This window comes from Diceros bicornis, chromosome 4, assembly GCF_020826845.1.
Source record: "Diceros bicornis minor isolate mBicDic1 chromosome 4, mDicBic1.mat.cur, whole genome shotgun sequence".
In the NCBI taxonomy this organism is placed as follows: domain Eukaryota; kingdom Metazoa; phylum Chordata; class Mammalia; order Perissodactyla; family Rhinocerotidae; genus Diceros; species Diceros bicornis.
Genome location: NC_080743.1, coordinates 45,441,412 through 45,463,727, shown reverse-complemented (window position 1 = coordinate 45,463,727; position 22,316 = coordinate 45,441,412). Strand labels below are relative to the sequence as shown.

The 22,316-nt window shown below is 50.2% G+C and overlaps 1 protein-coding gene across 2 annotated transcripts; it reads right to left on the bottom strand.

Moving 5' to 3' along the window:
- Positions 1-42: 42 nt before the first annotated feature.
- On the bottom strand, positions 43-22,251 carry MOV10 (Mov10 RISC complex RNA helicase). Of its 2 annotated transcripts, XM_058538789.1 has the most exons (21): positions 21,961-22,045; positions 12,583-12,727; positions 10,572-10,775; positions 10,054-10,289; positions 9,598-9,856; positions 8,477-8,611; positions 7,634-7,802; positions 6,683-6,837; positions 6,263-6,439; positions 6,003-6,150; positions 5,402-5,560; positions 5,034-5,137; positions 4,768-4,865; positions 4,451-4,667; positions 2,775-2,892; positions 2,366-2,557; positions 2,058-2,132; positions 1,019-1,144; positions 851-939; positions 454-575; positions 43-368 (listed from the first exon to the last, which is right to left on the bottom strand). In XM_058538789.1, the coding sequence occupies exons 3-21, from the start codon at positions 10,742-10,744 to the stop codon at positions 277-279; spliced, it is 2,844 nt and encodes a 947-aa protein (XP_058394772.1). In that variant the 5' UTR covers positions 10,745-10,775; positions 12,583-12,727; positions 21,961-22,045; the 3' UTR covers positions 43-276. The 2 variants fall into 2 exon arrangements, with proteins under 2 accessions (XP_058394772.1, XP_058394771.1); XM_058538788.1 differs by lacking the exon at positions 12,583-12,727 and having other exon boundaries at positions 21,961-22,251.
- Positions 22,252-22,316: the final 65 nt, after the last annotated feature.

The window sequence follows — 22,316 nt, the reverse complement described above, 5'->3', positions numbered from 1 at the left end:
AGTCCCACTCTTCCCTCTGGGGCCAGGCTGAGGAGACAAGGAGGCTTTTGCATAGAACAAGATTTTGTTTACAGAGTTTTTCTTCCTCCCCCTTCCCCCAATTGTTAGCAGCTTGATGTGTCATTCTCCCCAGCAGGGGAGGGGGTGGAATGGCTTGGGTTGTAAACTCCCTCCCCCAGCCTTCCTGTCCCTTGGAGGGGCAGCTTGGCTGGGTTCTGGTTCAGGGTCGGTGGGCGGTTAAGGCTTGGCTGGTGTGAGAAGGCCGCTGCTGTGTCTTCAGAGCTCATTCCTCCACTCTGGCTCCACTTGCAGGGACAGGCCGCCTTCACCCTCCCGCTCCTGGGGGAGGTAGTCGTGACTTTGGGGCCCTAGTAAAAAAGGAAGTGAGCTTTGTCTTCCTTGCCTCCTCCCCCAGCACTGGCCCCTACCTGGCCCACCCTGGCCCAGTCATACCTGAGGTAGAGGGGCTGAGCTTGCTCAGACCTTGGAGTAAGTTCTGTCCCTGTGGCAGGTCCAGTTTGGCAGGGAAGGGGCACCCGGTATACCCCCCGTTGTCTTTGCAGAACTCCAGGAATCTGTGGGGTACAGGGACATTCACACACACACAGCTGCACAGGCCTGCCTGGGGAACATCAGCAGAGGCTGGAGGCTGAGCCGTGGTCCTGCCACAGCAACGTGCCTTTGGGCAAGTTGCTTAACCTCTGACTGTCAGGTAACTTAAATGGGGGTATTGGGAAGATGAACAGACCTGAGGATTAACTGAGCCACAAAGAGGTGCTTAACAAAGATACACCTGCCCTAGGCTGGGGGTTGTGGCTACCAAGAAGGATTACAAGGTGGGAATGCTCACGTTTTCCAGTCGGGGTCATGGCCCAGAAGGAGCGGGTTGCCCACCACGATGAGCAAGGCCTTGGCCCGGGTCACAGCCACGTTGAACCTCTGAAGGAAGAAGTGGTGGGGTCACTGGAGGGAAGGGCCCCAAGAAAGGAAGGTTCCCGCCACCTGCCAGCCCTCAAACCTTGGGGTTCTTTAGGAAACCCAGGTTGAAGTCCAGATCCAGCTGCACAAAGCTCTGGCTGCTCCGCACGGTGGAGATGAGGATGACGCTGCGCTCTTGGCCTTGGAACTCCTCCACCGAGCCCACCTAGAGGGGAGAGGGGCAGGGCCTGAGCCCAGGGGCTTAGAGGGAGCCAGAGGAACAAGCCCTGCTTCAGGGGGCTTGAGCTCCAACAGGGTGTGGAGAAGTCACGGGCAGCTGTCACAGTGGAGTGAATGAGTGTCCTGACGGGGGCAGGGAGGAAGACAGGAGGATGCCAAGAAAGCAGAAACCTGAAGGGTGAATCCAGTTAAAGGGGCGGGGGCTGGAAAGTGTTCTGACCAAAGAAAACAGGGTTGTAAAGAACATGGTAACTCAGAGCAGTGTGTTTCAAAATTTCCTGAAGATAATCACTAAGTACTTGTTAAAAATATACAACCAGACCTCCTGAATCAGAATTTCCAAGGGAGACGCCTGTAAATCTTAAAGCCCCGGTTTTCAACCCTGGCTGCACACGAGATCACCTGAGGAGCTGTAAAAAAAAAAATACCGATGCCCTGGCTCTGCTCCCAGACAGCTGTGTGGTTGGGTGGGGCCCTGGCGCTGGCATACTAAAGACTCTCCAGGTGATTCTTCTCTGCAGCCAGGGCTGAGAACCACCACCTAAGAGGAAGAGTCAAGCTACTGACTGACTCAAAGGGTGGGAGAGGTGAGCTGGGATGCTATCACATGACAGGTAGGACAAGTCGAGGAGTGTGGACTTTATCCTTAGGGCAAAGGCCTTAAACCAGCCTGATCATGAGAATCGTGTAGGGTGCTTACTAAGCATGCAGGTTTCCTGATCCTATTCCAGACCTACAAGTTGGGAGCTCTAGGAGTCAGAGGCTTGGGTCTTAGGCAGCGAGGGTGGGGCGGGGACATGTGCTGGCCTGGAGCATCTGAGCAAGAGCCTGAGGTTCTCTCAGGAAGCAGAGAAGTGAGGGGCACAAGGCAAGAAGAGAATGTGAAAGAATGGTGTCACCTTCAAGTCCTTGATGTCATCCAGTCCCCGAAGCTCCTTGTCAAGTTTGGTGATGCAATAACGGATTTTTTCCACCTGGAAGATGGGGACAGGTGCCTTTCTCTCATGCCATTACTCGAATGCAAGAGGGAGCTAGGCAGGAGGCCAGAGAGCTGGGGGCAAAAAGGCAGGGGGCAGCTGACCTCTGAGCTCTTTCAGGACATGGGGCCAGCAGAGGCCTGAGCTCTTGGAACCTCTGCCTAGTGGTCTGGCTATGAAGGAGGTACCATCTGGGGGTTCCCAACCCTGATGGGAACTGAGGGCCTGACCTGCTTCCGGTATGGGGAGATGACGCCCACACTTCGGGGGCTCAGGCGGGCTTTGCCCTTCTTGGAGGAGGGGGCCAGGAGCAGCTTCAGGTAGGAAGTCACAGTGGCAGCCTCTTCGGGGTTGAAGAAGGACGGGCTATTGCCCTCACGCTCGTCTTTGCCCATTACGCCATGAAAGATGATGGGAAAGCCCTGGACATGGGGTCAGGGGAAACCCTCAGCTGAACCTCCCTGCCTCCCTTCCCTCCCACCCCCAAACCCTTCCAGGGAATGTGGGATCCCAGGCCAAGGTGACAAAGGGAGGGACCTGTAGCTTCCACTCAGAGGCCCCTCCTACCCTGTACCTTTAGGAGGAGGCAACGTGGGGTACAGGGGTGAGAGCCTTAGCCCTTGCCCTGCTCAGCCTCACCTGTCGAGGCAGACCCTCCCAGCGGCAGAAGCGCTCTCGGTCCACAACATCAGCACAGGCCTGCAGCTCCCCTTCATAATAGAGCCGGTTAGGAATGTCCAGGATGGTGGGGTGAGACCTGGGACGCAGGAGGAGGAAGAAGAGCAAGATCAGGGGCCGATTACTATTGCCCTGCCCTCAGGGACCCCGCTCCACCTGCTCTGGGCCCACACACATTATCGTCCTACCCTGCTGCCCACTGGATAGCAGACTCATTCACCTATGATGTCTGCTAGTAGGCACTGTAAAACCACAGAAAGCAGAACCAAATGTGATTCCCGAGAACATCCGGTCCAAGGATTTCATAGACCAGGCAAATTTAAAAGAAAAAATAGGGCCGGCCCCGTGGCTTAGCGGTTAAGTGTGCGTGCTCTGCTGCTGGCGGCCCGGGTTCGGATCCCAGGCGTGCACCGACGCACCGCTTCTCCGGCCATGCTGAGGCCGCGTCCCACATACAGCAACTAGAAGGATGTGCATCTATGACATACAACTATCTACTGGGGCTTTGAGGGAAAAAATAAATAAATAAAATTAAAAAAAAAAAGAAAAGAAAAAATACAAGAAATTAGGGACTCCTTCTCAGGTTTCAATTTTGCCAAGGAAGGACAGTACAAAAACAAGTATCATCTACTATCACCATTTTTTTTTTCATAATTTTATTTATTTATTTTTCCCCCCAAAGCCCCAGTAGATAGTTGTATGTCATAGATGCACATCCTTCTAGTTGCTGTATGTGGGACGCAGCCTCAGCATGGCCGGAGAAGCGGTGCGTCGGTGCACGCCTGGGATCCGAACCCGGGCCGCCAGCAGCAGAGCACGCACACTTAACCGCTAAGCCACGGGGCCGGCCCTACTATCACCATTATTTCATGAGATAATGTGTTAAATCCAAAAATATAAGAAGTGCTAACAATAGCTACATTTATTGAACTCTTAGTGGACTCATCTAAGGAAATAAGCACTTAGGAACCATCTGAGCATTTTAGAGGTATGAACTCATTTTTTTTTTTTTTATCTATTTATTTATTTTTTTCCCCCAAAGCCCCAGTAGATAGTTGTATGTCATAGATGCACATCCTTCTAGTTGTACGTGGGACACGGCCTCAGTATGGCCGGAGAAGTGGTGCCTCAGTGCGCGCCCGGGGTCCGAACCCGGGCAGCCAGCAGCGGAGCACGCGCACTTAACCGCTAAGCCCTGGGGCCGGCCCGGAGGTATGAACTCATTGACTAAAGGAACTATAGCTCTTTAATTTGAATTAAAAATTAGGTTTATGAAAAACTACATTGTCCGTATTTTTCTCATTTCTCCTTGGATTGCCTGGAAACTTCATCTGGGACCTGTACCAGACACATCCCAGTGTCTGGGAACCACTGACCATTCCCCAATATACAGATAAGCCAACTGCTCTAGACTGAAGCAACTTGCTAAGTCACACTGTCAACGAATAGCACTGATGGGGCTAGAGAGGAGCCCCATCACTTATATATATATATATATATATATAAACCTTGCAGTTTATAATCCTTCTGTGTCACACAGCCTCTGAGCAGCAGGATCGCAAGATGGAGGCTCTAGCCGGGGCTGCACAGTGGGTGTGAAGGCATGGGATTGCAGAAGAGCCGAGGGTGCAGGATACCTGTAGTTGCGTAGCAGCTTGGTTATGAACTGGGGGTTATAGCCGTCGGGGCCCTTCTTGTACAAGGTGTTGTAGGTGAGCAGCCGCTCCAGCAGCGAGTACCCCAGCCCATGCTTCTGGGTCAGTGGGGAACGCAGCACAGGCCCCAGCTGCCGAGGGTCTCCTGCCAGCACCAGCTGCCCTCCTGGATTATCTGTTTCCTTGACTTCCATCAGCCCTGGGGGGCAAGGTAGGGTGGGGGGACAGGTAAGTGGTAGGACCTCCCCGACCCCATCCATGCAGGGTGGCACACCCATAGCCCACCCTGAGCCCTTCACCTGCTATGGCCACCAGACTCTCGGGCTCCATGGAGTGGCCAGCTTCATCGATGAAGATGTGTGTGAAGTGATCAATGGGAAACTGGGCGGAGACCAACCTGGGAGGTGTCAGGCCAGGGAGGGGTCATACCAGGCACCTGACTACCCAACCTGAATGCTCATCCAGACTGCCCCTCACTCACCTCCCCAGGCACCATTCCTCCCCGTCTCCCCAGCCTGCCCTTGACTTACAAGACCAAGAGACACACATCATACACACTTCCTACCTGCTGGCAGTGATGAGGGTGGTAATTAAGACACGATATTCCTGCAGCTTCTTCTTGGCAGGAAACACGTAATCGCCCTTCCTCGCATCCCAGTTACAGCAGGGCTGCGGGTTATGAAGGGAGAGGGGGAATTAGCTTGGCTCCACCCATTCTCACTTGCGCTCTGGCTCTGGGACCCCCCAGGCAATTTTATCCACCTCTCTCACTTTACACACAGGGAAACTGAAGCCCAGGGAGGAACCCTGACCCACCCTAGGTCACACCACGAGTATTCGAATGCAGGGCTCCTGCTTTCCTGGCCCCAGTGACTACCCTGAGAGCCTCCCCAGCATCCACCATCCCTTGGCTCTCTGCACTGCCCCTCGTACCTTGATGTCCTCAGGCACCATGCGGATATCCCTGCTGGGGGCCAGGAGGCGGTAGATGGAGCTGGGCAGGTGGACCCGGAGCCGCTGACAGAGGAGGTCAGCCCCCGAATTGGACGGAGCGCAGGCCAGGATGTGGGCTTTAGGCAAGTGCTTCACCACCTAGGGTTGGGATAAGCACAGTGTGGGATGCAGCTTCCTGGTCTCCAGGGGAGAGGGAGAGGGAGAGGGAGAGACTTAGGGGTGACTCAGGCTGGCACAGTGTAGCATTTGCCTCCCATAGCTGAGGGAGGTAGTGACACAAATGGCAAGTTCTGATCCCCAACCCTCTGCTAGTCCAAATGGCACTTATGCGGGAAAAGTGCTGCAGTAAATATACACATCTACGACGACTGAAACATGAATGGTGATTCCAAGAGTCATGCAGTACGCAACCTGTGCAACAATGCTCAACAGCCACACTGACCCTTGATGCTAGCTCAGGGGCGTTCAGAGAGCAGGACGGAACCAGAATCTGGCAACAACTGCTTTGTCCCAGGGGAGTCAGAGTGTAGGACCCAGGTCTATGCTTAGGCCCCAACCCAGGTCTATGCTCAGGCCCCACCTGCTTGATGGCTTCCACTAAGGTGACAGTCTTGCCGGTGCCTGGAGGCCCAAAGATGATGTAGGGGGCTGGACGGGTGGTGCCCATAACAATGTGCTTCATGGCCTGTAGCTGCTCGGGGTTTGACTCCAGACTCCGGTCATACAGCCTGGCAGAGGGGCCGGGAACATGAAGTCATCCAGTGTCCCAGAGGCCTCCCTGCCTCCATCCTCTATGCCACACTCCAGGTAGCCCCAGAGCCCTCCTGCCCACAGTCTCACTTGAGCTTCACATCCGAGGGCAGCAGCGGGACCCCACGGGAGGCCACGGGGAAGAGCATGGGCCACAGCGGCCAGCGCCCCGTCAGCTCCAGGGCACGATGCTGCACCCGCAGGGGCTGGCGGTTAAAGGTGAAGTTCACCTTGAAGGTCAGCCCATCCACAAAGCGGCTCAGGAGGCTTTGGGAAGGGAGAGAGGGGGAAGAGTTCCAGTTAGGGGTGGGCAACAAAAGGCCAGGACTCTCTCCATCTACCCCAACCCTACTTCCTTTTTCCAAGACCTCCATGCAGTCCCTCCAGGAGAGGAAGCTGCTGAGGCATCTCAGGGTCCCCCTGGTCTCAGGGAGAAACACTCCTCCTCCCCTGGCCTCAGAGAGGCATCTGTAGAACCTTCTGGCAGCTCAGGGTTCCCCCAACACCCACCTCATGGAAAAGCTCAGCTTGACACGGTCCAATTCCACCTTGTGTACAAAGCCCTTGTAGGTGACAGGGTCCTCCTGGTGTGTCTCGGAGGACAAAAGGGCAAACAGGTGGTCACCTCGTAGCACTGAGGGGCGGCTTTCGGTCACCCCGGGAACCTATGGGGTGTGAACACAAGCAAGCTTCTATCCCAGGGAGGGCCCAACCCCCAGGCTCTCCAGGCCTCCTCCGAGGGTCAAGGACTGAGGCTCTACCCTTCACCCCAAGATGCAGGGGGCTTTGCCTCTTGCCTCTCCCACCAGACAGCGTAAGAGTCACGGGACGAGGAAGGAGACAAGTCTGTTCAGGCTGCTCATAGATGCTAGGCCCAGGAATCCCGGAAACCTCCAGAGCACGACTTCAGGACGTGGAAGCCAGCTTTCCAGCCTGTCCAGCTGCCCTGTTGGCCAGCTCAATTCCTACCCTGCCTTTAAAATCTTGTTCAAAACTCAGTTCCTGCAGGAATCCTTCCCTGATCATCCTCACACCCGCCCCGCTTCTCACCGGGTCCCTTCCTCAGTGCTTGTGTGCAGGAATCCATTCTCATGTGTAATTCTGGGCTTATGTGTATACATTCATCTGAGAGCTGGAAGGGGCTCTAAGAATTATCTAGTCCAGCTCTGTGCTTTGCAGATGAGGGAACTAAAGCCTAGAGAGAACAAGGGACTTGCCCAAGGCCACACAGCCAGTGGTAGCAAAGTCTGGACTAAAACCCAGGTCCTCCCCATTGCCTTGCTCTGCCACCTCTTTGTGGGCATAGGATGCCCACTCTGCTCCTGGCTGAGCCCTCTGGGGCAGGAACAACTTCTTCCTTCCTCTTGTTTTGCCCTGCCGTCAGGAACAGTGTTCTGCTCATAGCCTGTAGGCTAGTGTCTGACTTGAGCCCACCTCCCCGCACCCGATCCAAGCCCCGACCTCCAGTGTGAGCAGCCTGGGGTTCTGGTCTGCGGGGTCCCAGGTCATGGGCACTGACTCCAGGTCATAGTGCCGGATGTCGTGCTCCATCTGCAGCTCCTCCAGGTGCAGCAGCAGCCGGAGCTTCACCTCGTAGTTCCTCCACTTCAGGGCTGTCTCCAGCTGGGCCCTGGCAGTGATGGGGGGGGGGCAGTGAGCAGGGCAGGAACAGGACGGGTCAGGCAACTCCCACACCCAGGAGCATCCACCCTCTCCCATCCGCAGCTCTGGGACTACGAAAGCATCGGGAATCAGGGAAGACTAGAAGGGCAGAGAAGTGGACGGGGGTCAGAGATCTCGAAGAATGGGGCCTTGGCTCTCACTCCCTTCCTCGGGTGCCCCCGGCCCCTACCTCAGACCCAACTTGGCATTTGCACTGGGGATCCTAGCCCTGGAACATTCTCCTCCCAGATCCTCCTATGACCCACACCCTCACCTCACTCAAATGTCATTCTCTGCTCAAATGTCACCTCCTCAAAGAGGCCAGCGCTAACTGTCCTCTTCAAAACAGTATAGCCTACCCCTTACCCTGCTATAGTTTTAGTTAGCTTTAGTTTAGTTTTTCACAGCACTCATCACTACATGAAATTGTAAGATAAATGCTCATTGTTCCCCACTAGTGGGCAAGCCCTTGTGTGACTGATTCACTTTGAACAGTGCCCGGCACACAGTGCGTGCTTGGTAAGGGAATGAATGAACGGGTAGCATGGGAGGCCGAGGACAGAGGTATCGGGGCAATATGAAGGAGCCAGCAGGGAAGAGACAGATAAAGCAGCACAAGGGGTGTGGAGCAGTGGTACTTACTTGATCTCAGCAATCTCCTTTGGGGCAGTGAAGATACTTGTTCCCTGAAGAAGGATGGGGAGCAGCTGCCGGAGGCGGGGGGGTGGGTAGTACGTCCCTAGTGCCATACTCAGCTCCAGGTCATAGCCCTTAGCACTGCAGGGGCGGGGAAAGGAAAGCTATCACAAACACAGAGACCCGTCACCTTCAGAGACTCTGAGAAGACCCCTCCCCGGAGGATGCACAAGCCCTTCTACAAAACTTTCGCTGAAGGGGGTCAGCAGCCTTTGCCCAAGGAGGCAGGACTCACAACCTCATGAGGCTGCTTGCTCCCAGGTTGGGCCTTCTCATTTTTGGAAAGCATGATACTTGGAACATTTAAAAAATAGATATGTAATACATATATAGGAATATAATATGTGTGTAAGCAATACATGTTCATTAAAAAAGAAAAAATCAGAAAATAGGTAATAAATAAATAAATAACATTCTCACCATCCAGGGATAACTGATGCTAACTTTTTGGTAGGTAGCCTTCCAGACTTTTTTCTTTGTCAATTTGTATCATATACATGTATTTTTAACAAAAAGAGAACAATGGTCTATAGTCTGCTTTTATAGCTCAGTATTTTGTGAACACCTAGCTATGTCAAAAAGAGATGTCTACACATATATGATTCCATTCATATGAAATTTCCAGAATGGGGAAATCTATAGGGAGAGAAAGTAGATGAGTGGTTGCTTAGGGTTAGGAGGGAATGAAGAGCTAAAGGGTATGGGTTCTTTTGGGGTAATGAAATGTTCTAAAACTGACTGTGGTGATGGTTGCACAAATCTGTGAATATACTCAAAACCAACGAACTGCACACTTTAAATGAGTGAACTGTATGGTATGTGAATTATCTCAATAAAACTGTTTAAAAAGAGAAATAGACATGTCTATCCTGCGCTGCCTGACAATCCATCAATCATACTGTCAAAAATGCTTAAAATTTTTTCACACTGTCCTCATATCTGCTGCCCAGAGGAGTTAAGAACTCGCAGTTAGGAAAGGGCGCTCTGGCTCCCAGCTCTGTGCTCTTCCCCAGGGCCCACACTGTGTGTTGGGCCTCAGCCCAGACTGGGTTGGAGAGAGGAGTTACCGGTCAGGTCTCTCTCCTTCCTCTATCCGGTTGGTCACTACAGGGTTTCCAGGGATCCGAGTCCGCTTGAAGGGAGTCGTGGGCTTCAGTTGTGCTGCCAGGGGACTGTGGGCAACGGCAGCCAGGAAGCGGGCAATGTAGAAAGTGCCAGCTCCTTCTGAACCTGGTTCCCCGGGTCCCAGTAGCTCCCAGAGCACCGTGGCTGGGAAGTAGCCCACAAAGCTGGTCTTACAGTGGACATGGAGCTCATAGCATTCACCTGCAGGAGGATGGGTGAGTCAGCGGGGGGCAGGGAGGGAGCCGCCCACCAGCATCTCTACCCTGGACACCCACCCAGATAGCCCCACCCCAAGGCAGGAGCCCACAGGACAGTGACAGCATGTTTCCTGAAGCACTAGCCCTTCCTAGGGCAAGCCCCTATCCACCAGAGGCTCTTTCCTTTGGAAACCCACTCACCGGGGCCCAGTGGGCAGGGCAGCTCCTGGTCTCCATCGTAGAAGGCAAACTGGGGGGTCCGGCAGAGTGGGAAGAGGTGGGTGAGGGTGACAGGCTGGGTTCCTCCATTCCGAAGCCTCAGGCTCAGCACCTCCTTGCGGTTCAAATCCAGGCGGATAAGGAGCTGCCCATCTCGGGCTTCATGGGGCCCCTGGACTTCCACGTCCACCCCATGTTTCCCGTGAAGATACTCAGCCCTGGGGAGAGTGGGAGTCAAGGGGGGGGCTGGGGCGGGAGGGGCCTGGACTGGGGGCAAGTTGCCTGGGGAAAGTTTTAGGCTGGGGAGGCTGGATAAGTGCCAGCTGTGCTCAGAAAACCCACCCCCTCCCCCCAGGCCCACTGGCTCCTTCCCTACCCTTCCCCCAATCCTTTAAGGAGGGGCCTTACCCCAACCTGAGAAAACACACTCTTTCCTTAGCCAGACAGCTTCCCCCATGCCCAGGCCCCTCTCTACACAACCCCCTCACACACATACACACCTGTCATAAAAGATCTTGGCTAGCAGTGACTTGTGGTGTTTGCTGATATCTGACCCCAGCGTCATTCTCCTCTTTTCTGGAAACCCCTCGTCAGCCCAGCGGTCGAGTCTGAAGAACCTGACCCGAGTCTTGGTGACGTAGGCCAGATTTGCAATCTTCATTCCATACAGCATGGAGGAGAAGCCAGGGGCGGGGGTCCCAAAGCTGCCGGAAGCAGAGGAGACTGGGAAGTGAGGGAAGGCAGGGCCAGTGGGACGCAGAGTGACATGTTGGGGAGGGTGGGAGGGGAAGGCGTCTGAGGACTGCTTTGTGCTGGACACACCAGCCATGCTGCAGAACAGGACAGGGCCCAGGGACAGACTCGGGCGAGGGATCGCAGGAATTTTTAATGTTTTAAGGGAAGGCAATGGGACTTCCCAAGACAAAATATGATTGTTTTAAGCAGCAGGCTGTGGATTGTGCAATTCTGAGGAGAAAAGCCCAATCATGGGCTGTTGATTTGGAGAACTAAGGGAAGAGAGAAAGAAAGGAAGATTTTTTGGGGAAAACTATTTGGGACAGAAAAAGATACAAATAACCCAGCAGAAAGAGCTAAGGCTAAGGGAAAGCTGAATCGTTGATTCGAAGGGGTGGATCTGGGGTCCAGCCTGATGGTGAGGAGTGAGAGAGGGGTCAGAGAGCACAGATGTCCAGGGTGTGTGGGCAAGGTGGCTGATCAGACAGCAGTTTCCACCCGAAGTCAAAGGGTGCAGGTGGAACCCAAGCAGGAAGGGAAGGGATCCTTCTCCAGAGATCAAATAGCTTGGCTTTGTGCCTAGAGAAGGTGAAGACAGGGAAAACTGGTCAGAAGGACAATAACCTCAAGATTCAGTGCCTGGAATTCAGTTTAGTCAACTCAACAAACACTTACAGAGACCTGTTATGTGCCAGACACTGCGCTAGATGCTGGGGGTTCAAAGAGGCAGGAGATCCAGACCTGCCCCGAGGAGCACAGACTGAACACAGCAATTCCAGCATGCTGCCAGGAGTGCAGCAAAGGAGGCTTCCAGGCAGCCCGGGGGCAGGGGTGGGTATCCATGAAGGCTTCCCTAGGAGACAGCGTCAGAATTGAGTCCTGAAGGATGAATGGATGTCAAACAGGTGTAGTGTGAGCCAAGGTGGGGGGTTTGCAAGAACAAGTGCTGAGGGGCTGGGCGAACCACCCACTCTGCCACTAGCTAGGTCACCTCGGGTCATTTCACCTCTCAGAGCCTCGCTTTCCTCCCTATAAAATGGCGACAATGGCAGACTTACCTCGCAGAGTTGCTGTGAGGATTACATGAGAGACGGACACTGCAGTGTCCACTTAGCTCAGTGCTTGGCACATAAGGAGATCTCAGTAAGAGATGCTAGGATTAGTATCACATACAGTCTGGTTGTACTAGAGTGAACAGTGCAAGGAAGGGAGTGGCAGGAGGCAGCAGAGGTGGGCAGGGACCAGGTCACCCATAGTTTTGCATGCCAGGTCCTGAAGCCTGGACTTGACCCTGAAGGCCAGCAGTCGTCCTCCTTTAGTGACACCCAGGAGCCAGAGGACATCTCCATATGAAACATACTTCATGGACATATTCAAGATCTGGACAGCTGACCACCAGCTGACCACCCTCCCTCTTTGCTTTGTAGGGAATAAAAGCACACCCTAGTTCCTAAGGACCATGGTAATCCATACTTAACTATTAAGGCTAAATCAGCACAGTCACTCACTAGCATATAACAAGATCATTTATGGTTATGGACATCTCCCTGGTGCCCCCTGCCTGTAACTCTGCCCCTCTCCCTCACCCCAGGCAAATGAGAATGATACTCTTCAGAAAACTCTGAATTGGCTCTCACTTGTTTTAAAAAGATAATAAATCATTTGAAAACATCATAGCAAATGCTCAGTAAATGTTAGCTACTATTATTAGTATTCGTATTAGTAGTAACAGTAGTACTAACAGTAGCAGTAGGAGGAGGAGGAGTAACAACTTACTTTCAGCCCGCCTCAGGCGCTACACTGTGGTTACAGAACCACCGAGTGGAGTCGGTGGGTTTTAAGCAGGGGAGTGGCAAGATCAGATTTGCATTTCAGATCACTCTGGCATCAGGATTGGAGGATGGATTTGCTGGAGGCAAGACTGCAGGCAGGGAGACCAGTTAGAAGAAAGCCATTGTAATAGTCCAATTAAAAGGTGACTAGGGTCTGAACGAGGCAGTGGTAAGGACAGAAGGAGGGCTAGATCTGATAATATTTAGAATGTAAAATTAGTAGAATTTGGTGACCAGCAAGAGGGGGAATGGAGGCTGGGAAGAGGGAGGAGTCTAGGGCAATATCCAAATCAATGGCTTGGCTTCCGGGACTATTCCAGAGACAGGAGGTAAAGAGGAGGGAAAGGGGAAAGGGGAGGAAGCAGAGGAGGAGGGGGAGGGAGGGAGGGAGCAGAGGAGGGGGGCAGGAGAGGAGGGGGGGAGGAGGAGGAAAAAGAGGCTGTTGGAGGGACTGACCATGACATTTGGATTTAGACATGCTCAGTTTGAGATTCCTGTGGTCCAGAGGCAGCTGGCTTCATGAGTCAGAGAACTCAGGCCAAAGGCAAAGTAGAGCCTAATATTCCAGAATCCTCAGGTAGCAGTTACAACCATGGAAGTGTTTGCAATCTCCCCAGGGAGGGTGCGCAGTCTGAGAACAGCCTCGAGACCAGGACAACCCAGGGAGGAAGAGAAAACAGAAGGAACTCCCCCCAGGAGAGGGAGGAGAATCAGGAGGAAGTCTCAAATCAGGTATCAGGCTCAAATGCCGCTGGGGGGGGGCGGGGCGGGGTCCAGTCCTAAAGGGACGGAAATCAGGAGGTCCTCGGTAACTTTCACCAGGGCCCCTTGGTCAGTGAGCTCCATGGATCAGGCACAAACTCAAATGCCAACAGAAGCCAGGCTCCGCAGTATCTTTGATACCCGTAGCCCTCTCCGGCATCTGTACAGTCCCATTTTTGAGTCATTAGTGTACGAGGGACGTGTAGTCCCTCGTAACTACTATAAGAAAACAAATGCAGGTGCCCTGAAATGCGGCTGGGCTCTCGGCTTAGTGCAGGGGAGGAAACAGCGCTCTGACGGGATTGAACCATGCCCTGTCTAAAGGGGTGACTGATGCTCATCTCCAGACAAATGCTCCCAGCAGGGAATGTAGGCCCAAGTCAGCCAGAGCTTCTGGGTTTTAGGAGAAGCCCAAATCAAAATGTCAACGTGGAATCTCCTATTTTTAGAAACTTCTGCATGGGCACATGGACAGGAGGAACTCAACTTCACAAGATGTGTAACATCTACTGTGGGTGCTACCATCTAAGTATTTCTCAAATGATTCTCCATGTCTGTTACCACTACCCTAATTCACCTATCCCTGGTCTAAGGTGAGAGCCATAAAAGTAAAAATCTTTTTAAATCACAAACTTAGTACATACTTGAGAAACAAGCCCCAATTCTTGTATTAAACATCTAGTCACTTAGATTTCCAGGGAAAAAAGACAAACAATTCAATAGAAAAATTGAATATTCAACTTAAAGAACAAATCCGGATGAGCAAAGTATGAAAAGATCTCCAAAAGTAGAGAAATGCAAATTAAAGAAAAAAATGAGATACTTTATTTCCATTAGACTGACAAAAATGGAAAATAGTCACAACATGTATTGCCGTTATGTATATTTGGAAAAGTGAACTCTCATACATTGCTGGTAGAAGATGAAGTGTATTACAATCTTTTGGAAAACAATCTGGTAACATCTCTAACATTTGAAATACAGGTATCCTTTAACTCAGGAATCCCATTCTTGGGAATGTATCCCATGGAAAGGAAAGCACCAATGTACAAGGACGCTTCTGCAGTCATTCACAGTAGCCAAGAACTGGAAACAAAACAAACGCCCATCAAGAGGGAGAGGGCTGAATAAATTGTACACACCCATGCCACGGGATATTATGCAGCCATCAAAAAGAACACATCACACCCGCTCCAATGGCTAACATTTAAAAGGCTGACAACACCAAACATTGACAAGGATATAGAAACACCAGAATGCCCATGCATTGTTGGCTGGAATATAAAATGGTACAATCACTTCGGAAAAAGGTCTGATAGTTTCTTGTAAAACGAAACATATATTGTAATGTTCTGATTTTTACTGAAAAGAAACATTACTACATTATATGTGCAATACAAATTCATTAAAAAATAATGCAACTATAATACCTGGTGTAGACCTAGCGCTGGTATTTATTCAATAAATACTTGCTGGGAGAATGCCGAAAGAAATACCAAATAATTCCACATTGTTGTTTTATAGACAAAAAAAGATGACAATGCAAACATTGAATAGCTGGGCTGGCATACAGCACCACTGTGCAATGGCCTGGAATGCTAGGTGTCGGGTTACATACCTTGTCCAAACTTGGACGATATATATATATACAGGAAGGAAGGTAGTGGAAGGGAACTAAAATGTATGAAGACATGGTCACAGTACTTTTTTTTGTGTGTGTGTGTGAGGAAGATTAGCCCTGAGCTAACATCTGTCACCAATCCTCCTCTTTTTGCTGAGGAAGACTGGCCCTGGGCTAACATCCATACCCATCTTCCTCCACTTTATACGGGATGCGGCCACAGCATGGCTTGACAAATGGCACGTCAGTGCTCGCCCGGATCCGAACCCTGGGCCGATGCAGAGAGTGCCCGCACTTAACCGCTACGCCACCTGGCCAGCCCCCTGGTCACGGTACTTTTAGATGGCTATGTACATTTGGAGTCACTAGTTGTAGGCAACAGAATAAATTATGGCTGATTTAAGGCATAAGAGCTTCAATAAAATTGCTGGGAGGTTTGGAGAAGCAGACTCAGAAAATGGGCAGGAACTAAGGAAGGCTGAGCAGCCCAACCCCAGACAAGGTCACACCAGAAGACCAGTTCAGAAGACGTTGCTGCTGCCACCAAAAAAGAGGTTAAGCAACTTGCCCAAGATTAAAAATAAATAAATACTGCATGACCCAGCAATTCCACCTCTAGGTATATCCCCAAGACAAATGGAAACATATGTCCACAAAACGACTTGTGCAAGAATGTTCATGGCAGTTTTATTCATAATCGCCCCAAACTGAAAACAATGTCCAAGAACAGGAGAATAGGTAAACAAAGTGTGATTTGTATTCATACAAAGAATACTATACAGTGATAAAAAGAAACTACTGATACACACAACAGCATGGATGAATCTTAAAAACATTATGTTGAGTAAAAGATGCTTTACATAAAGAGTACATACTATCTGGTTCCATTAAATGATGTTCTAGAACAGGTACTCTCTCAAAAAAAATCAGCACAGTGGTTGACTCTGGGTGGTAAGGGTGAGGACTGCCTAGGAAAGGAGATGAGGGAACTTTCTGGGGTGATGTCAGGTTCTGTATCTTGACGGTGTGGCACACAGGTATATGAATTTGTTAAAAATCATAGAATGGTACAATTAAAATGTGCCCATTTTGTTGTAAAAAAAAAGAATTGTAAACAAATTTTGAACTCTTATAGCTAATGATAATCATGCTGAAGTGTTTAGGGGTGAAGTGCACTGACTTCTGCAACTTACTTTGATATTCATCAAAAAAATGAAGAAGGCTAGAGAGATGGATGGATTGGCAAATGTGTAAAATGCTAATTAACAAATCTAGGTGAGGGTATAATATGGGTGTTCACTGTACAATTATTTCAACTTTTCTTTATGTTTGAAATTTGTCATAATAAAATGTTGGGGAAAAAACCCCAACAATGCATTAGAGGTGTATACCAGATGATTAGGAGTGATTTCCATGACATATTTTTGAGTAAGAAAATCGGGATGTGGAAAATGTGTATAACATGATCCTTTTTTAAATAAAACAACTAAAAAGATACCCTGGTTGATATCAAGATTTACCTGAGCATGGGGCAGAATGTGGAAATGCAGGTGGGATGCTAATATGGGGAGAGGTCCACAAGAAAAAAGGATATATTATAATGATCCCACCTGGGTAAACTCACATAGCTGTGATAGAAGTATCACGCACAAAGAGATGAATGAAAGGGTGGTCACCAAAAGTATTAAAAAACATTTAAACAAGACAAATATCTAACATAAAATATTACGGACTCCCACTCCCTCACTCCCAACTACTTGTTAAACTGCTTGACGTATATTCTTCCACTCTCTTCTATGCATATATAAACATATTTTTTATGCTACACAAACTATTCTGCAACAGACTTCTTTCACCACCATGGATATCCTTCCATGACATTATCCCAAGCCACCTCACTCTGCAAAGGACAGCCGAGTTTGAATGCACTGTGGTGTTTTTAACTATTTGTCCAATGATAGGCCGCCTACAATGTTTGGCTACCATCTTTCAAATGTTACAATAACCATCCTTGTACAAAAACTCTTGTACTATAGGTGATTTATGGGACAAATCCTTTGAAGGAGAACTTCTGGGTCAAAGAGAATGAATCTTTAGAACTTGAATTTTTGCCAAACTGTCCTCTAAACAGGTTGTACAAACTTACAGTCTCACTAACAAGGATTTGAGAACACTCCTTTTCTTAGACCCTAACATCAGAAATCTCCAATCTTTTAAATTTTTGACAATTTGAAAAGCAAAAAATGTTACCTTGTTTAAATTTGCACGTCCCTGGGGGCTGGCCCCATGGCTTAGCGGTTAAGTACGCGCGCTCTGCTACTGGAGACCCGGGTTCAGATCCCGGCACGCACCAACGCACCGCTTGTCTGGCCATGCTGAGGTGGCGTCCCACACAGAGCAACTAGAAGGATGTGCACCTATGACTCACAACTATTTACTGGGGCTTTGGGGAGAAAAAGGGGGGAAAAAAAAAGGAGGAGGGTTGGCAATAGATGTTAGCTCTGAGCCGGTCTTCCTCAGCAAAAAGAGGATTGGCATGGATGTTAGCTCAGGGCTGATCTTCCTCACACACACACACAAACAAAATTTGCATGTCCCCGATCACTAATACAGTCGAGGATCTTTCCTTCTGTTTATTAGTCATTTGTATTTCTTCTGTGAACTGCTTGATCATATCATTTTTCTCAGCCCTATTAACTGTTGGTCCTCCTCTTCACACCCCTCTCCTGGTCCATCCCCTAAATCGGCAAGAGTTATTATCAAACTCAAATCAGATCATGTCCCCCAATTTATGACTTCACAGCCTACAGGATTAAGTCTTCCACTTGGATGCTCCGCCTTAACAATGATAATGCAAACACAACAACACCATCAACAACAATAGAGAACATTTATTGAGCACTTACTGTGTGCTGTTCTAAGTACCAGATGCATTATCTCATTTAATCCTCAAAACAACCCTTTGAGGTAGCAACTGTCATCACCCCATTTTATAGAAGAAACTGAGGCACAGGTCCTCACTCCACATGAGGCCTCTCGTCTATTCATCCTTTTTTTTTTTCGTGAGGAAGATCAGCCCTGAGCTAACATCCATGCCAATCCTCCACTTTTTGCTGAGGAAGACTGGCTGTGGGCTAACATCCGTGCCCATCTTCCTCTACTTGATACGGGACACCGCCACAGCATGGCTTGACAAGCGGTGCGTAGGTCCACACCCGGGATCTGAACCTGAGAACCTCAGACCTCTGAAGCGGAGCGCGCGCAAACTTAATGGCTACGCCACTGGGCCGGCCCCAGTAAAATGTACTTTTTTACTGTGGATGGGGTCCCACCACCAAGCCATTCTCCATGACAGAAGCCAGGATGATCTTTCTAAAATCCTGATTGCGTCAGTCTCCTACTTTGAAACTTCTGTGCTTCCCTATTCTGTTAAGATTAAAAACAAAACAGAACTAACCAAACACTCCCACAACACCTCTCCACAGCCCACAAGCTCATGCCCAATCTAGTCCCTGCCTCCCTCTGGCCTCAGTCACTGGGTCCCCCCAAGCCTTGGAAGGTGCTACTCCCTCTGTCTGCAATGCTCTCCTCTTGCCTCTTACATCTGCTAACTCCTGTTTATCCTTCCAGATTCCGTTCAAACATCACCTTCTCCCAGAAACCTCTGATTCCTAGACTAGGTCAGATCTCCAAGCTATATACTTCTCAACGCATGCTGGACTTTTTCTTATAAGCCCTTATCACAACAGTAATTAAATTACTTAATTGCCTCCTCCTAACATAGACAGTTAGGTTTCTTCTGTGTATCTGCAGCAACTCCCAAGGCAAGAGAAGTCTTCTCTCAGCAACTTCTCATGACACCAGTCCTTACTTACTCCACACAATGGACTCCTAACCATCACTGTACTAATGATAGCTACTGCTGCCAAAGCCTGCACAATATGCTACACAGAGTAAATGTTTTGGCTCAATTTGGCCTCACACAACCCTGAAAAGCATTATTTTACACACTTAACAGTTAGGAAAATTTAGATAGTTGTTCAAAATCAAACGCAACTAGCAAGTGGCAGAGCCAGGATTTGAACTCCTGTTATCTAAACACTATACCAGCACCGGCAGTCCTGTGTGGCAGTCTTCACACCTGCCACTCCCTACTGACTACCCTCTTTAGAGGCAGAAACCAAGGCACAGGCACATAGTAGAGCCTCATTAAATATGTATGATAAATGAATAATGAGAGCTGAGAAAAGGCAAGAGTTGGGAGCAGAGCATTTCATAACATCATAAAATAACCTAGTTGGAAGGGACCTATCCCTGCCAGTGTAGGAAGCGCCTTAGAATTCGTGACAAAGGGTGACTTGCTTTACCTCCTCCACAGTATATTCTCTTGTAGATCAACTCTTCAATCAGATTCCACAATCATTTATTGAGCATCTACTACATACAAGGCTCTATGCTGGGGACTGAGGGAAGGGGCGAATGATGAAAAGCCTGTCCCTGCCTTCAGAGGATCTGACAGTCTGGTGGGGGAAGACAGCTCCGTACTAGCTCTAACGAGGATCGCGCTATGACCAGGGTGTGAAGAATGAGCTATGAGAGCCCAGAGGAAGAAGCAATGCATTCCCGTTGGGAGGATGAGGGTTGACATCACAGCATTCCATCCTGGGTTTAAAGGATGCATAAGTTCTCTCTAATCAGAACAGAAATCTCCTCCACTTGAAGTATGGAGCATGAGGGGGCATGTTGAGAGAATCTAGTTCTGCCTTCTGGAATGGCACGGAAGTATAGTGTCTCCCCCGGCACAGTCTTTAAAACATTCCGAGATAACTACCTTGTCCTCTCCAATCCTTCCTCTTTTCAAGGCAAACATTTCTCCATTTCTTTGACTGGATCTCCCGATAGAATATGAATCAACCAAGAAGACTTTCCTCCTCCTCCCAATACTAAAACTATATCCTTCAAGGCCAAGGTCAATGCCACCTTCTCCATCGAATTCCCCAATAATTACTGGGGAGTGGTATCTTACTTGCTTAAAACACAAGTGCATACAGTAAAAATTACTTTTGAAAATCTCTTCAATTCACTCATACTGTACAGTATATGTGGTTTTCTGTGTGCAACCTGACATAGCCTGTTTTTCGCCGGTATTAGAACATATTGTGTATCTTTGGTTTAGAGCTGACAAAAACTCTCCTCTTGACCAAACTTCAGTCAGGCTCCTCTGAATCCTCTTCTTGATTAGGCTTCAACTTTGCTTCCCTACCCCCACGCCTGTCTCTGGCCTGCCTAGCCCAGTCTTAGCAAAAATCCTTCTGTCAGTTTTGTGAGAATTCCCCCACCCTTATCCAATTCCTCCTCTCACACCTTTCAGTGTAAGTCCTCGACCTTGCCTTTAGCAAGAATTCCCCTACTCTTCATGTCTCCTCTTAGTAATTTTCCATCCACTGACCCCCCTTTCTGCTCCTTGTTTATAAGTCCCCAGCCATCTTTGCTGTATTGGAAGTTCAGCTAGATCGCTCTCCCCTATTGCAAGTCTTGAATGAAGTCTTCCCTACAGCTTTAACAAGCGTCAGAATAAGGATTTCTTCAACAGAGCCAAAAGTAGTTGACTTGTGTTCAGAGCCACGTTGTACTCATTTTTTGTGGACGTAGATGAATTCACATATGTGAAGTGTTGATGTGAACTCATGGTATTTGCTTTCTTTACTTTCCTCCAGCGTTTTTATTAGCTCTATTATAATCTTCATCTTATTTTACCGTTTATTATAGTATATTGGATGCATGTATACTGCTTGCACACCATAGCTTCTACTGCTCTCCCGGGATTGTGTATTTTTCATCTTTATATTTCCCATAGTGCCCAGCACAGTGTGGGAGCATACAACAGGTCTCATCTTGCCCTTTCCTCAGATGTTGCTCAAGCCTGTTAACGTCCCCCTTAAAATGTGACACTCATTATTGAAAACAATATTCCAGATACGATCTGGTCACTACCTCTTTCCCTAACCCCAAACCACACTTCCGTTAACACAGTCTACTACTCCTTTTCCTCTTTTAGCAGCCATACTGGCCTTTTTGTCTGCTAAAACCCAGTCTATTTCAGAAGGTCTGTGGTTAAGCCTAAATTCCCACCACCCCGTGTTTATTTGTATGTCTTTACATGTACCCCTGTTAAATTGTTTCCTGGTTTTCAGCCCAAGGCTGCAGCCTGTTGATAGAGGTGTTTTGAAAACACAACTCCGTTGTTTGACAGACAGAAGTCTCTTTTTCACTTGGATGGTAACAGGAAAGGGGAACGGTGGGTGAGAAGGGGCCTCCAGGAGACTGGCTCTGGCCCTGGGTCTCCATGGAGAAGCCACAGGTGCTAATGGAGGTTTGGTACGTATGTAGTTTGTGCCCTTTTCTTCTTTCCCGAGCGCCCTGAGATTCTCCCTCCTATACTAGGTCTCTTCAGCTCTCTGAGATAGTGGATCCCGAAGAAGCAGCCCATCAAAAAGGGGGCGCGGGTCCCGGTCAAGCGCGCGCCAGGGCTCGCCGCCACCAGCAGGCAGCTCCTTCCCTGCGCTCCCGCGATGCCTGGGCCCCTCCCGAGGCTCCCCTCCCCCACGCCGAGCGCTGTCCCCCGGCCCCCGCGAGCGGCGCGTGGGCGCAGGACCCTGCTCCCGGCCCGGGGCCGCCGGGGGAGCGGGCTGCCCGGGAGGCTCTCCGCGGGGACTCGGCGCAGGGGCCCGGCCGGGCAGAGCGGGCGGGCTCCGGGCGGCGCTGGCGGGGCGTGGGCACGGCGCGGTAGGGGAGGTCTGCGCCGCCCCGGGACCGGCCTGAGCCACTGGGGGAGCTGCGTCCTTCCGCGCCCCGGGGCGGGAAAGGTGGCCCCGCCGCGGGGGTCTTGGCGGGCGGCTGGGCCCGCGATTCTGGGCCGGGGAGTGGGCCGGCCCGTACCTGGTCTTGAAGTCCCGATTATAAATGTTCCGCAGCCGCTCGCGATCTGTCTCCATGTCCAGTCCCTGAACGACCAGGAAACTCTCGAAGCACTGGCCCGTCTCCCGGAGCTGCCGGCAGCTGAACTTACTGGGCATCGCGGCGGCAGCTGCGGCCCAGGCAGGAGGGTCCGTGGAAATGAAACTGAAAGTCGCCGCCGCAGCTGGAAGTTAGCGACCCTAGGATGAGGGTGCAGCAGGGGAGAAGCCCCCTCACTTTGACCCCTGATCCTGCAGGATCCCTTCTCCCCACCACGCTTCCCACCTCCGTTCTTTTCCTACCTGAGCCTTCCCTTCGATCTCTTCGTCCTATCCCCT